The 16,697-nt window shown below is 42.0% G+C and overlaps 1 protein-coding gene across 3 annotated transcripts in view; it reads left to right on the forward strand.

Annotated features, from left to right (window-relative positions):
* sema3b (sema domain, immunoglobulin domain (Ig), short basic domain, secreted, (semaphorin) 3B) overlaps nt 1–16,697 on the forward strand; it is a 72,634-nt gene that overhangs the window by 55,235 nt on the left and 702 nt on the right. For all 3 annotated transcript variants that reach the window (XM_070968251.1, XM_070968252.1, XM_070968253.1), the window contains 14 exons: nt 6,264–6,383; nt 6,872–6,965; nt 7,188–7,307; nt 7,423–7,565; nt 7,808–7,922; nt 9,178–9,247; nt 9,398–9,542; nt 10,903–11,122; nt 11,227–11,318; nt 11,440–11,481; nt 11,702–11,859; nt 12,000–12,055; nt 13,136–13,275; nt 13,608–16,697. The exon at nt 13,608–16,697 is cut by the window's right edge and continues 702 nt beyond it. In XM_070968251.1, the coding sequence (XP_070824352.1) occupies nt 6,264–6,383; nt 6,872–6,965; nt 7,188–7,307; nt 7,423–7,565; nt 7,808–7,922; nt 9,178–9,247; nt 9,398–9,542; nt 10,903–11,122; nt 11,227–11,318; nt 11,440–11,481; nt 11,702–11,859; nt 12,000–12,055; nt 13,136–13,275; nt 13,608–14,120 (2,028 nt within the window). In that variant the 3' untranslated portion in view covers nt 14,121–16,697. The remainder of the gene's footprint in view (nt 1–6,263; nt 6,384–6,871; nt 6,966–7,187; nt 7,308–7,422; nt 7,566–7,807; nt 7,923–9,177; nt 9,248–9,397; nt 9,543–10,902; nt 11,123–11,226; nt 11,319–11,439; nt 11,482–11,701; nt 11,860–11,999; nt 12,056–13,135; nt 13,276–13,607) is intronic.

The raw sequence follows: 16,697 nt of genomic DNA on the forward strand, positions 1-16,697 counted from the left end.
AGTAAATTATGAGCGAGTCAACAAAATTAGGCATCAAAGTGCTCTGCTTCTGAAACATGCCTGCGAGGAAACAGACTCCACATCACAGGAACGTGACTGGTGGATGCTTGGGGCTGCTCACTATTCACTGCTTTAAAAACAGAAAACCCATGTAATGAAGACTACTAACGACAAGTAGTCACTGCTACTGACCAAGAAGTATTTCAGCCATTTATCCCTCATAACACCACATTTTGCTTATTCTTAGGTTTGTCCATGGATTAAAGCAGTATATAACATGTATATTATTTATACATGTGGACAGAGCCGGGCTGTATGTTTGCCCTTGTTTCCAGTCATGATTAGATGAATGTCTACTGTCTGTGGCCTTAATGGACATACAAAAAAAACTATATTTCCAAAAAACTGTTCATTAATAGTGTAACAGGTTTGCTGGGTTGCCTGATACAGTAGACTATTTTGCATTTTCACCCATCAGTGTCTCTTTTGTATTGCATAATTTCAGCTATATTAACTGAAACGCTTGCTACCCCAAAATGATTTCTCCAATATGGTCCTCACGATCATGGTAGCTCAACAAATACAAGACATGTGACGGGCTAAACAAGTTACCCACATTAAGACAAGTAATAAACACTTCATCACACACACACACACACACACACACACACACACACACACACACACTGACCACAGGAAATCCACCTAACATGCACACAGACACACTAACACAAACACAGACACATGCACATAAACACAGTCAGACAGTGGCAGTAAACAGTTGACAGTTCACCCAGACACTCAGCCTGAGTCAGCAGTTTGAGTGAGGCGTCGCTGTAGAGCTGCAGCCATATTTAAACCTACAGAGGTGATGGACTGTGTGTTTACGCTGTCATGCTCACACCAGTTAAGAGCAGATCATCAGTTAAAATCCACTGAAACTGAAAATGGGAAATTGTGACTGGGGAAAGAGGTTAATGTTGGGGAAAGAGGTTAATGTTGGGGAAAGAGGTTAATGTTGTGGTTGAGCGACTGTGAATGTTTAAACCATGAAACTGTCCTCACCACAAAAACACCAGCATTGGTCAATCCTTAAATGGCTTAAATTAACCAGTGCTTACATTTTCTTGACAGTAGCAGGTCCTGCATATAATGGCCAAGGCAATAATGTCCCTTTGTTCAACTAAGCAAATAAAAAGACCTCTATTAGGTATTCAGTTGCAAAGCAGGAATCGCTTACCTCCTCAGGTGGATGGATGAATGGATAGGTACAGTAGCATTTGACACTAAAGTTTAGGATTTGTTTTCTTGTCTTGTGCCAACAGTCAGTGTTGGTTTCATTTTCTGTAGCTATGCACATGATTGTTCACCTAATAACGAGCCTACGGCTAGATTCGTGACTCTGTGAGGCTGGACTTAATGCTAACTAACATCAGCATGCTGAGATGTGAACAATGACAATGCATCAGTGCGTGGAGATTCATTTTACACACACAAACAACAGCGACTGAAACTATTTTTCCATGCAAATAATTGAAAAAAAAGGAAATCCTGCCCTGCCTCGAAGGGTTCCTCTGACCCTCTGCACTGCACAGCTATAATAATATCACCGAAGCCAGAAATCAGTTTGTTGCAGGAGAAATACGTCAGACAAATGTCAACGCTGCTACATTGTCCTGTTCAGCAGACGCGATCAAAAGCATTCCTGGGATAATACACTGTGCTGTATTGTGTATCCAATGGATGTCCGCTGTGTGCCATCGTTCAGTGTGCTCAGTCAAAGGCTCTCAGCCATTAGCTTTATTAAAATTTGCTGGATCACTGGGACTCTTTGTTCTCTCACACACAATCAAAGCAGAAAGAGAACGATCTAAACTTTTACAATAATGCAATAAAATAGCTCAAAATTTGTGTTTAGATTGGTGTCAGTGTCAGAGAAATAGGGAAATTGAAGGAGGTTATTCTTCAGAATCAGCAGATTTTGGCCAACTGAGCCGTCCAAAGATGATAATAATTATATTTTAATATATCTATTATGGGCTGGGCAATAGTCTAATGTACTTACTAATGGCCATCCACCACTGGATGCTAATATATTAAAGAAATAATGTTTATTAAAGTATGGTGGAAAAAATGCCAATTGCTTTAAGGGATCATGAAAAATCCTGTTGAGTAAATTGCACTTTTACAACTCAATACATCATATGCCTGAATGAATTCCCAGTTCATGTGAGACAGACAGAGAGAGAAGTAGCAGCAGGCTGGAATGAATGGCTGAAATGATAAATAGGCAGATCGGGTTAATCATTTCTAGAATAGAAAGGAGAAAGACGGGAATGGGGAAAAAAAGATATCCACTGAGGAACAATACAGCTTTACAAGACCTGAAGGCAAGACCCAAAGCTCCGGCTGCCATGAGGGCACAGCCTGCTCACTGCTCACTGTTTCAGCTAATGAGTCAGTGGAGGGTCAAAGGTCGGCCAGTGAACCCTTTTACACCCAGCAATACACACACACACACACACACACACACACACACACACACGCACACACACGCACACACACACACGCACACACACACACACACACACACACACACACACACACACACACACACACACACACACACACACACACACACACACACACACAGGAAATGTGATTGCTGGCATAATTCACCTACATGTTCTCCTCCTTCCTTTCTGATCTTTTCAAAGTCTCTCAAGCGTCGTTTCTTACCTTTTCTTCTCCTCCTGCTCTCTCTCTTTTGTCACATCAAAGAATTGACTTTGTCAATCCCCTGCTCTGCTGACTCCGTCACCTTCCTCTGCCCTCTGACACGCACAGACCAAGGGCTTAAAACACAATGGGAGTTAGATAGAGGAGGAGGAGGGGGTCATGTTTTAGATGCACAGACTGGGAATCATGAGAAAAAGGTTGATTGAGACTTTGCACAAGTATGTTTTATCAGGGGATCATGATAAGCTGGTGAGGTGTGTGTTTAAGAGTGTGTATGTTCATTCATTGTGTTAGTGTGTGTGTCAGCCTGAGGGTGGAGGTAAAAGTGGAGTGTGTTTCTTTCATGGGAAACAGGGGTCTCCTGTGTTTGTCAACAGCTTAATCGGCCTGTCAATTGGTTGAACACCTTCATGTGTGTATGTACACACGCACACACACACACACGCACACACACACACACACACACACACACACACACACACACACACACACACACACACTCAAAGGCATGTATGTATTCACACACCAACAACTCCGACTTTAACCCCCTGATGGTTTTCATAGGCTGAAAGGCAGATCTTTGTTCTAAAGCACTGAGGGATGTACGCACATGTGTGCATGTGTGGGTGCGTGCATGTGTGTGTGCGTGCATGCGTGTGTGTGTGTGTGTGTGTTACGCCTGAGCCACAGTTCCACTTCTGTCACTGCTTTCATGACCTGGCCTGTCTGTCTGTCCCTCTGGTGAGGCTGGAAGACTGAACGGACAGATAAGGAAAGACATCAGTCTTTATCCTGAAGGAAATGTGGACAACAAGCATAACCCATAACACGAAAGCTAAATTATCAAAATGCAAATGTTAAGAAAGAAAAATCAAAACATGCCATGTTGCTCCACTCGACCGTTTGAGACAAAATTTGAGGATTGAGACGTAAACAAAATGACTGCTGTACGATGTCATGCAGCCGCAAAAGTACTCAGAGTGAATAAAGATAATGAAAAAATTAACAAATTAGGAAGAATGTGCTGACTTGGTACACATGGTGATTGTTCATTATCTCAACCTGAGCCTGATGGTCAGATTTGTGTCTTTCATGAACCTCTTCTCCAGTGGCCCCCAGGGGTCCAACAGCGTATGTAACTTGATCAACAGACAGATGTTACAGTGGCCTGTGTAGGGAAATGCAAACAGGAAAGAAAGAAATCTTAACCTTGAATTAAATGTGAGAGCCAGTGTGTGTGTTTAATTATAGGAGTGAGTAAAGACAGAAGAATCTTAGAGCGTAGACTAAGTTTTGGGAAATTAACGTGTTTTGTAGTAACTTGGCTCATCTTATGTAATAGAGCCCTGGGGCTATAAAGATTATATTATGGATATGATCACGGTGTCGATGTTATCCTCACTTAAAAGGTTAGTTGTAAAACAGGCAAATCGCCTCAAAGTCTGGTGTTAAGATCAGGACTCTGGCTAGAAAAACACTGCGTATCATCCAATCTGTTAGCGTACAGTACAGTAAATCTTCTCTCCAGTGGTCTCCTGAGATCCATCTTACTGTAACCTGACTCCGAATGGACAGATGTGACTGTGGGTCAATAACATGATGTCTAGATAAGAAGAGGAGGGAACAGACTGAAAGGGATGAGGATACTAAAAGCTGTCGATGTGAAGGAGGATAAATGAGGAAGAGGAGTAGAAAAGGCTATGGGAGGCCTGGACTGGTATAAAAACTGACGTAATCAAGCACCAGTTTAGTCTTGTCTTTCATTGGCAAATTCCTCCTCTCTTGGTTGACTGCACTCTAAATGCAACAGCCACCAGCTGGTTAGCATAGCTTATCTTACAATGTGGGAGCAGTGGGAAACAACTAGCCTGGCTCTGTCTGCAGGTAATGAAAGCTGCCTTCCAGCACCTTTAAAGGTCATAACTAGCACATTACATCTCTTCTTTCTTTCATTTGCACAAACGGTCATGGTTTTGCCTGGAGGTTATATACTAAGCCAAGCTAACTGTTTGCTGGCTGAGTCTTATGAACAGACAACAGTGTCATCAATCTTCTTGTCTAACTCCCTGCAAGTCAACTACTCCTTTAAAAGGAAGTTAAAGTAGGAAATTCACTGTGTTTGTGTGTGCTTCTTCATTGGTATTTTTGTCTTTTGCTCTGTATGGTTCAGTGGTTGATTCACCTAACTGAGATTTACTGATGGAAATAGTTTTAACTAAGCCAATATAAAACACGTGGCCACAAAGGTCAAGCATAATACACGACTCGGGGTTGGAAAATAAACTTTATCCTCAAAACTGACGTGGAAAACTTAAGTTCCATGGATTGTATTTGACTTTATTATTCTTTGGAAATGTCCTGTATTGGTTCTTGGCCAATCATTAGTTTCAACATGTCCATGTGTCATATGAAATCCTTCAGCAACTTAGGTACTGGGTAGCTCAAAGTTTCAGAAGCTTCTTATACTTTTAACAATTACTCACATGGAGGTTCATATGCCATTTTATCCTTATTGGACACACACTTTAGGCGTGTATGTGTGTGTGTGTGTACTGCTAGGACACAAAGGCTGCCACAACAGTGTGTTGGAGGTGGAGCTGAGGACTCAACAGTGTTGTCACAAGCAGGACAGGGTGAGAGGAGCTATGTGAGGAATGTACATCACTAAACCAAATAAGAAAGAGTCCAAGTTTGGCTTGATCATGGATTACTGTGTGTGTGTGTGTGTGTGTGTGTGTGTGTGTGTGTGTGTGTTCTTTTATTGTGTTTTTACACTTTTAACTGGGCTGCAGGTAACTTTCATGCTATTTTTGTTGTGAATGTTGGACTTTTAGTGGCCTGAACTGTAGCTGACATTGAAGAAGTAAGTGCTAGACATGGTGGGTTTATTTAAAAGAAAACCCCACGAATATTATTTAATGTTTGAATGTGACTATTTTCGACCAATACACTTGAATAAAAAGATTCACTATTTCCTTGCTAGAATTTTATGCCTGCTGGTGTATAAGGCTGTGAATCAGCATTTACATCGTCTATGAAGGGAAAAGATCCAAATCCATCCATCCATCCATTATCTATACCGCCTATCCCTTTCGGGGTTGCGGGGGGCTGGAGCCTATCCCAGCTACAATGGGCGAGAGGCGGGGTACACCCTGAACCGGTCGCCAGCCGATTGCAGGGCCACATGAAAGGACAAACAAACATTCACACTCACACTCACACCTATGGACAATTTAGAGTCATCAATTAACCTAATGAGCATGTTTTTGGTCTGTGGGAGGAAGCCGGAGTACCCAGAGAGAACCCACGCATGCACGGGAAGAACATGCAAACTTCACACAGAAAGGCCCCGTCTGACCCGGGGATTGAACCGGCAACCTTCTTGCTGTGAGGCACGCGCACTACCTGCTGCGCCACCGTGCAGCCCAAGATCCAAATCAATGAAGATTTTTTTTTCCCTAATGTCCACCTTCAAATTGCTATTCAGAAGTAAACTGAACTGTGTATCTGTGTGTGTCTTTCAGTCTGACTGTGTGAACTACGTGAAGATTGTGCACCACTATAACCGCACCCACCTGTATGCCTGTGGAACCGGGGCCTTCCACCCTACCTGTGCCTTTGTAGAGGTGGGACACAGGATGGAGGTGAGGGATACAGAAAAACAACACCAACATCATCAGAAAATCTTGTCACTACTTTTTTTTCTCACTTGCTCAAACAAAAAGTTATTAAAAACAACCTCTGCCAAGCAAATAACTGTCTGTTCATTAAAAGTGGCAACATAATCTGAACAAACTGCAGGAAAGAACCTAAAACAAGGTTTATGTGTATAAAAAGATGAATGTTGACATCTGATATCCAGCAGTTACTCACACTTGGAAACCTTAGCGTAACAAAATTCACTGAAGGCAAACTGGAGTCGAGACTGATGCTGCAGAGAAGGTGAATTACGGCAAAGGGGTGCAGACAAATATATCATGTTTGCTCAAGTTGCTGGTTTCGGATTTGTTTGGAGTCCCTCACTCTGCCAAGATCTCACACCTGAAATCTCACCCCAACAATGACTGTATTATTCTGATATGTATGTAGGACCGCGCCTTAACTCCAGTTCTGCCTGTACTCTCTCCATCAGGACCATGTGTTCAGGATTGACCCCTCTAAGGTGGAGGACGGGAAAGGAAAGAGTCCATATGATCCGCGCCACAATGCTGCATCGGTACTTGTCGGTGAGCTGACCCACTTCGCTTTTTACTTAAAATTTGTCTTCTGTAAGGCTTTATCATCACTGATTCAGCATTGCTTATCCCAGAATTAGACTGATGCTGCCTCAAGAGTGTATTGGAAATATATTATTCATGTTTTCTAACATTTTCATGCCATCATTTTAGCTGTTTTTGGTGGACAGTACATGACGACCCAATGAGGTATTGATTCCTTTTGTCTCCTAGGTGATGAGCTATATGCTGGCGTGGCCACAGACTTAATGGGACGAGACTTTACCATCTTTAGGAGCCTGGGGAAACGCCCGTCCATCCGCACTGAACAGCATGACTCACGCTGGCTCAATGGTCTGTGTGTGTTCATGTGTCAGCTTAGGCTTCTGTTCTTATGTAACTAAGTGGAATCTGTTTGTGCTTAGAACAAAACAACTTGTTTGACATTGTTCCTCTTCATGTCCACCAGAGCCAAAGTTTGTTGGTTCCTTCTGGGTCCCGGAAAGTGAAAACCCTGATGATGACAAAGTATTTTTCTTCTTCCGTGAGACGGCGGTTGAGGCCCAGGGGCTGGGAAAGTCCACCTACTCCCGCATCGGACAGCTCTGCAGGGTGAGAGATCGTTTCATTGCTTAAGTCCAAATAAATTGGGTGTGAAAATAACACCAGTCTGCCCACTCAGTCTGGCCTTTTGACAGATTCTGTAACAAAATGAGGTCATGTTCTGTTATAATTTATTTTGGTTAAGCACTGAAAGTGGCAGGTTCCCAGTTTACTTACTGTCTTCTTTCACATCATAACAAGATATTACTTTTAATTTGTGTAACGACTCTTGACATTTCGTCATGAATCAGAATGACATGGGCGGCCAGCGAAGTCTGGTGAACAAGTGGACGACATTCCTCAAGACCCGTCTGATCTGCTCGGTACCAGGAGCCGACGGCAGCGACACCTACTTTGACGAGCTGCGTAAGTTCATCTTGCAAAATACAGATTCTGCACTGTCAACCTATTTATGACTAACATCATGTTGTGGACAAGCGTTATTATCATAATGCAAAATGTTAAAGAAAAATACAGTGATCAGAAGTCAGAAAAACCCAAACCAAAACCTTGCATCGTCCATTGGATTTTTACCCAGAAGCACGTTCTGTGCATACAAGGGAGAGAAAGTCAAGGAAAGCACAATAAATTAACCAGGATTTCTGACCTCAATTGTAGATTCTCATTCAGCCCCACATTCCTGCAGACTCAGAGAAAGCATGAGTGAGAGATTAATCGGTAATAGATTCTGGCTTGATCCCAAGCCAATGTTTTTCTTGTGGGTTCAGGCTAAGTTGCAGGCTTGCCTCTGGTGAGTCTTCATATGACAAAAGGCAATAATGTGTTTTCATTAGCCATGATCCAGAAGCAAGGCTACATTTCTAAAGAATGAATTGTGGGCAGAGGAAATATTTTATGATAAAGACGACATAATTTCACTTAATCTCCCTCAGATAGTTCCACAAACATCTAGTGCCAGTTCATAAATATTTACAATTTACAGATAAAACTGCTCTGAACTGAATGTATTACTTAAAAAATGTCTAGGAGGAATCCCTGGACTTGAAGAAGTGTAAATCATGTTCCTCTGCAACAATTGGCCTCTCGTTAAAGCCCTCCTCCAAACAATTGTCCAATCATAATTTAGCAAAGAGGTTGAGAGGCCTGCTGTACCTGCCATGATTACAAAGAATTTCAGTCTGCCACAGTTGTGACTGTAAACTGCATTTGTACCACGTGAGAACAGAATGAGTGAAGAAAACATGCACTTTATTTTAAGAAATAAAACCATGACAATCTGACCAAGAGAGGAATCAACACATGACAATGCCATATCTCAGCAAGAGAAACACCAAACCTCCACTCATGTGGTTTGCACAGCAGCCACAGCAGTTTCAGCTCTCAAGATGCTTCTGACTGATCTCATTGACCATATCTGTGGGCAATAACGTCCTCAACCTACCAACTAAAATGTGTCTTAGTGGGACTACTTGTTTAAATTCATTTTACAAACCTCTGCTCGAAGCTGTCGTTGAATTCACTCCAGGTCGTGACCCTCAGTTCTAAGTGAAATGTCTCTTTAAAGTAGTTAGACATGGCCATAGGGCTTTGCTTATCTTTCTTTCAACCTTTGACCTCTGGACTGCCACCACCTGACCTGAGTGTGTGTGTCCGTCCTCAGGTGATGTGTTCCTGTTGCAGACGAGGGACAGAAAGAACCCTCTGGTCTACACTGTCTTCTCTACTTCCAGGTCAGAGTCAGTTTATATTGTGTGTGTGTGTGTGTGTGTGTGTGTGTGTGTGTGTGTGTGTGTGTGTGTGTGTGTGTGTGTGTGTGTGTGTGTGTGCTTGTGTTATGCGTGTTTTGATATTTCTAACTCAGCTCCCCTGTCCCCCAGCAGCAGTGTATTTAAAGGCTCAGCTGTGTGTCTCTACTCCATGAATGACATCCGGAGGGCCTTCCTGGGGCCCTTCGCTCACAAAGAGGGGCCTAACTACCAGTGGGTCCCCTTCCAGGGAAAAGTCCCCTATCCCCGCCCAGGAATGGTATGTCAGTATCATTCAAGACTCATCCACAGAGAAGTGTCAAGAGTGAAAAGTACCTTTACAGAAGAACAACATTTAAGTACAATTCTGAGATACTTTTACTTTACAGAATATTTACATATCATGCTTTCAGGGGGAAATATTGCATTCTACACTTACACTTACACTATTTGCTTTGTAAATTCAGATTTTAAATACAAAATATGGTCATCTTAAAATGTGATACATTGCTTAAGATAAAATTCCCCAACAATATTATCCAGAGGCAGAGCAGGGAGGGGATGTCTTGGGCTTCAGCCCAAAATGTTTTCTGAAAAGCCCTGAATCTTTTAGGTTTTTAAAACTTTGTGTCATTTCCTGTGAGGCTCTCTGACCGGACAGGCAAATGAATGGAGCAAAGTTCTATTACAGGGAAAATGTCGTCATCTTTAGGCCCGTCCTCACTTTGTCATGAGAGGTTGTTGTCTTGTGCACGTTGTGTTTCATTCAGTCTGTCACAGTCAGTGAGCGAGGTTGGTAGTCAGATATCTAACCAGTTAATGGAGTAACAGTTATGGACATAGGGGAATTTTTTGTGAGGAGTCAACCTCAGCTGCTAGCCACAGAAAGTGGTTCAGGATCATCAGCGGGTTTGTGAATCCACACCAATATTGAAGTTCTGTGTCAAAATCACAATATTAGTGTTATGTAACAACTCCAAATACTTTTTCTCTCTGGTTTCTACAATTTCCATTCATCTCATATAATATTCTTGTGGTATAAGTCTTATGGGCACTTCATACACTGGTACAGTAGTACTCAATATTAGACCTCATTTCATCCAAAAGCTCTCCCAATCAATATGTGCTTATCAGGGCTCTTACATTCTGCTAAGCACACAAGCGTAGCGTCAGCAGGATTTGTTATGCAGAGCTTCAGCTGTTACTGCCACAGCAGAACAATCTCCACTGTATTACTGCAGAATAGTAATTGTATTTGGCCTACAGTAAACCCTCTCTCACGCCATCATCAACTCACTGGGTTGTAAAATTAGCGGTACGAATCAAATTAAAAGAAAACGATCATGCTTACAAGTGAATTGTGCAAAACTGCATGGAAAGCAGATTGAGAGTTTGAAGTGCATAAACCAGATCAAAAGTTTTTCACTTCATGAGCAAACTGTACACGCTGTGAAGGGTCCACTGTACTCTGCAGAGCTACAACAAATCCCTTACAGTAGAAGTACAGTAGACTGACTGGACTGTTGAAGTACATGAATTGCTGATATGTACTGTATTGCATTAGTTTTTGTTCTCTTTATTTAAGCAAGGACCTTATGCTGCAATATGAAATAAACTTTTCTTTGTTGTTCGCCCACCAGTGTCCCAGTAAGACTTTTGGCAGCTTTGAGTCCACAAAGGGTTTCCCAGATGATGTGATCCAGTTTGCACGTCACCACCCTCTGATGTATAACCCGGTCTACCCAATGAGCCGCCGGCCCATCTTCGTCAGAACTAACGTGGACTACAGCTTCACACAGATTGCTGTGGACAGAGTGAACGCTGCCGATGGACAGTATGATGTCATGTTTATTGGCACAGGTGAATTACTTCTTTCAGCTCCAACTCTTAGTTTCATATTTAAACATGGAAATAATGAAATGATGCATTAAAAGTGACTTGATGGACTGTGTCTCTTATTTCAGACAAAGGGACAGTGCTAAAGGTGATTAATGTCCCCAAAGAGAGCTGGAACAACATGGAGGAACTTCTACTGGAAGAGCTGGAGGTCTTCAAAGTAAGGAAACTATGATAAAGCTGATTTCTTGTAGATAGAAGCACTTAACCACTTAGATGTTAAATTAACTTATTTATATGTGACAAAGTAATCCATTCACTGTACCTTCTCTGCTTCTCAGGATGCCTCATCCATCATCGACATGCAGATCTCCTCAAAACGAGTATGTTTGTTTTATACTTAAAAGCACTGAAAACATAATTTACCATCAATACCAGGCTTCCATGAGAAGGCTCACCCAACTTTTTGCACATTTTACTGAGTATTGACAACCATTAACAGTACAATAGCACAAGGAGGCATCATAAAGTAGTACAAACTGATTTTAATTCTGATAGAATCACAGTCCTGAAAGCCTCTTTTTTTAACGCTTGTCCTCACAGCAACAGCTGTATCTGGGCTCAGACACAGGCATTGCCCAGGTTCCTCTTCACCGCTGCAGTGTGTATGGGAAGGCCTGTGCTGAGTGCTGCCTGGCCAGAGACCCGTACTGCGCCTGGGATGGAACGTCCTGTACTCGCTACCTGCCAAACACCAAGAGGTTTGCGACACTAATGACACACACCAGACGACGATTCATTACACTGAGCAAGAACACACAATGAAACTATTGCAACTGCAAGTATATTCAAGTATGTTTATATAGCAAATTGTAATAAAGTCTTATTAACAACATTACAGACGTTTCCGTCGCCAGGATGTAAGGAACGGAGACCCCAACACCCTGTGCTCTGGAGGTATGATTCAAAAACTACTGCTTTGTCTGGGTTGTTGTTTAGCAGGTGTGACTGGGTTGGAGGCAAACTGCTGCAGAGGTACATTTACTCAATAAGAACTCACTCTGACCCTGCTCTGACTCACAGAGACTGTGACAGTGCATCTGACATCTCGCTGTCTCCGTGCTGAAAAAATTTTAAATCCTTCCACCCTTCACCCCAAAGTGACCTCTGCCCCTCTAGACCACAATGCCAGCATTCTGTCGCTATCTGCTATCTTCTGCCACAAAGCTGAATCAGGCTAATTGCTCAAACTGAAGGAGCTCCTTGGTAATACGATTACATCATGTAGTCTAATGAAGGTCAGAGGAATTGTCCCTAATGAGGGTGGAAATGCATGTAAGAAGTACAGACAAATATTCATCAGTGTCCAACAGGATGCTGCTTTTTGTGTGACTGTGGTGAACTCTCATCAGCAGCTACACAGAGGCTCATTAATCAGTGTTGACTAGGACTCTATTGTGCTATTGTGATATTTCTATTATAACTAATGTGGGTTACATATTTTTCTTGTGAAGAAATATGTTTATATACTGGCACCACAAGACTCAAAAAGATCCAGTAACTATGTTATAATCTGGTCTTTATAGATCAGGGAAACTGTTTCAAACTGTTTTGGTTTCTTTGTCAATTCAATATACCTTTATTCCAATTTCCAGCAGCACCAGCAAAAGATAGAATTAGGTAAAAAAAAACAACAAGTATATACAAAAGAGTGTAATAAAAATAAGCATTATTTTAAATTATAAATTGTATTTGCGGACTGTTATGTACAGGATAAATTGCACAGATTATTGTACAGATAATTTACAGATAAATTACAGATAAATGCACAGATTATTGAAGGTCAGTGTCTGTCCCATGTTATCCTGTCTTTTCTTGGTCTGTCCTGTCTGTTATTGTTTTTTCCAGCTCTTTTCTCACCTGTCTTACCTTGTTCCTCTTATATTATTATATATTTTTTAATTGCCTTCTTCATTTTGCCTTGTGCCCTGAGTTCGAGTGTATCTGTAATGTCCTTGTCTCTGCTGCCCCCTGCAGACCATCATAAGTACCGCGTTGCAGAGAGGAAGCTGTATGGAGTTGAGGGAAGCAGCACTTTCTTAGAGTGCATCCCCAAATCCCTTCAGGCCAGAGTCACCTGGACCTTCCAGAAACATCCACAGAACCCACGGGAAGAGGTAAGAGGGGTGGAAGAGAGTGGAGAGAGGTTATTACTCCAAGATCTGACACATTGTCCAAAGTCACCAAAGATTTTTATTCACCGTGATGTTAGTCATGACTAAAACATGACCCTTAGTCATGTGTTAGTCATGAAAAAATACATTTTAGCTGTATTGAATCATTTTTCCCACATAACTTTGTTAAGCAAAGTCATTTAAGTCAGTATCTTCTGAAAAGACATTACATATTACATACTATGACCGTTAATAATCACCACCAAGAAGTCAGGAAAAAGCAGGGGGATCTTCAGTACCAATTTTAGTCTCCAACATTTCGATCTGTTTTCCAGGTGCGTCTAGATGACCGCATCCTCCAGACAGACAGAGGCCTTCTGATTCGCCGTGTCCTGAAGAGAGATATCGGCATCTACCAGTGCCACGCCATGGAACACGGCTTCACGCAAACCCTTCTAGGCATCACCTTAGAAGTTGTACCTTCAACGTCTTCCTCAGTCTCCAATCTGCCCTCTGATGCACCTGTCCGATTAGACCCCCGTAGTGGAGGTGGGCCTCCTATGACCAATCAAAAGCTTTGGTATCGGGACTTCATGCAGCTCGTGGACCACCCTAACCTAAGTACCGTCGACCAGATTTGCGAGCAAGTCTGGGCGCGGAAGAATGCTGGCAGTGACCAAGTGGATAAGAGCTTTCCTGCTCAAGGGAAGGACGTCCCGCCTCTGGGCCCCGCGACCCTCCCAACTAACAAGAAGTGGAAGCATCTTCAGGAGATAAGGAAGGGGAGAAACCGTCGGACCCACGATGGGAAACCGAACCCCCGCGCACCCCGCAGCGCAGGGGTCTAACAACATAGAGAAAGAGATGGAGGGAGAAAAGAATGACTGATACAGGAGAAAGGAGGAGAATGATAGAGACTGAGAGACCATGAACTCCTGGAGGTGCTCACACATACAGATACACTCACACACATAAAAACACATGCAGACACACACACACAGCACCTCCTCTATTGTGTATATTTACCTATGGATGCCCCCACTATATGGTACCCCAATCCCTAAGTCCTCGCCCCACTAGCCAGCTCCTGCATGTGCTGCCTTACTGCCCAAATTGATTCTGCACGATCCCTTTACACTGTTCCACAAGCGTAGTCGAGTGTAAGCAGGTACACGGGAGGGAATCCACCTTTATCTGTGCGCAATAAACTTATACTCACCTGTCATTTCCTTTGCCACTGACTGTAAATGGAGGCTGGATTTACAGCACAGGACTACCACATCTTTTGTTGGGTATTAAAGTTTGTCTACTTCATGCCAGCTACAGATGCTATGTAGCTGGACAATATGAACACCCACTCTCTGGACTAAACCACTGAAAAAAAAGGTCCCACAGTTTTGGATGAACTCTCCTCACGGCTTTTCTTACATGAAAATTTCATACCAATGCAGAAAGATGGTGCACTTGAGTGCCGCGCATAATGGGAAAGAAACTGGAATAAACTGGAAAGTTATGGTCTCTAACTGGAAACACATTCAACCATTTATGTGCAATTGCACAAGCATGCAAACAAACACTTTTTAAAACATTACTTTGACACAAACAGATGAGTTTAACTTCGTGTGGTGCTCTTGCTGCACATATTTCCAGTAACCTAATTTTTCACGTGGTTTTGCGTGCATATTACATAATGCAGTGATGATGCCAGCAGCGTGGGGCAGCCTGTGGAACAGACCAGCATGTTGCAGAACTGGTTATATTATAAAATAGGTTTTTACCGTCTTCCTTCCTAAACGCATTGAGGCATGTTGCAGCAAAACAGATGACACAATACAATGCAGTGATGGTGAGAGCCGTAATATCTGTCGGGATATGATTATATTGCGTTTCTGGTCCAAACCACTAGAGAATGTGTGGTGGAAAACTACTGGCATTCCATGATGTGAGAGAAAGATGAGATGTTTACAGTACACAGACAAAGCTGGAACACAAAGACGTCAATCTCTTAAAGCAAATAACACCTGGATTACATCTGCACAAGTTTTAGTTTTTATGTGGCATCTGTAAGACACACAAACCTTATAATGAGCATTGGAATTACACATAGAAAAAGAGATTTGACATGATCATTCAGCTATTCAATCAGCTATTCATTGGTTTGATTTTTGGCTGTGTTCAATGTTTTGTGCATTAACACTAAGGAGAAGACATGAACATGGTGGTTTGGGTGGGAAGCATTAATACGATGAGGAGCAAGAGGAAAGATCTTAGTGGACTCTAGTATGACAACCCATGTGTCTGGGCTACAGTACAGTATATATAAATATATATTAGCATGATATTTATGAGTTTTATGATTTTTTTGTATTCTAAGCGGTACTTCAAGTCCAATCTCTTTGACACTGTTCTTGCATATGTTGTTTGCGATAGATATATGCAAATAATATGAGATGAGTGAGTCGCCGAATCCTCATCCAGCACATTCAAATGCACAGAAAGCTGTTCTTCTGTGCTACCCACCATGTATTTTACTGTCCGCAAAAAATCAAACAAACAAAAAACTTCCATCTGACTCATACACGGTTGGAATCACTTCTCAACATAGTGTTACAGTCATTAATGTTATTGACTTTTGCTGCTTAACGATGTCAACTCTTCCTAATGGACAATTAGTACGATAAGGTCTTTCTTCTCTCTGTGTTTAGTCTGATCTCTCTCTGTGAATTATCTGTAAAAAAATCTTGTTTGTTGTCTGTGCTAACATGGTGTGTGTAGCCTGCCCCCTAGTGTCTATTGTGTGTACAGGCTCGGATGAAGAGCTTACCTGTCGTACGATATACTTCATTATATCATAGTCTATCCACATGAAAGAAAGCAACTGCCTTGTGAGATAAAACATGCATTCATGTTTTGCATTCATGAAATCTCAGTGATTTTTAGAAATATTTGGTGTGATTTGTGCTGCTGCCACACATTTCTAAGAAGTATCATGGTTTAAAAGATTTTCAATACACCGAAATTGGCTAAATTTGGCTTGGCGTGTTCATTATATCGCACAAGCCCTGATAACAGAAGGCAGCACAAACTAGGTCTGTGAGTGGATTTTAGATGTATGGAATCATTGTCGTTATTTATATACCTTCTTTCTAGAGATGTAATTAACTCTTTAAACTGAACTGAACTGACTGATAAAAGGGACCCTCATTTTGACACCACATCCAGGATTTACAGCAAGAAGTTTAGATGTAGGGAGAAGCTGCCTGTCAACACATGCATGCATCTGCATTTAAACCACAGAACTAATTGAATTAATTCAATAAATAAATGGAAATTCAATGTATTATTCCCATACTTGCTTTTCTTCAAGAAGAGATTATTTGCCCTGGCAGTGGTGTCAGATTTGCCTGAGTCTCCCTTTTTAGGCA

The sequence above is a fragment of the Chaetodon trifascialis genome, chromosome 8 (genome assembly GCF_039877785.1).
Source record: "Chaetodon trifascialis isolate fChaTrf1 chromosome 8, fChaTrf1.hap1, whole genome shotgun sequence".
NCBI classification, from domain to species: domain Eukaryota; kingdom Metazoa; phylum Chordata; class Actinopteri; order Chaetodontiformes; family Chaetodontidae; genus Chaetodon; species Chaetodon trifascialis.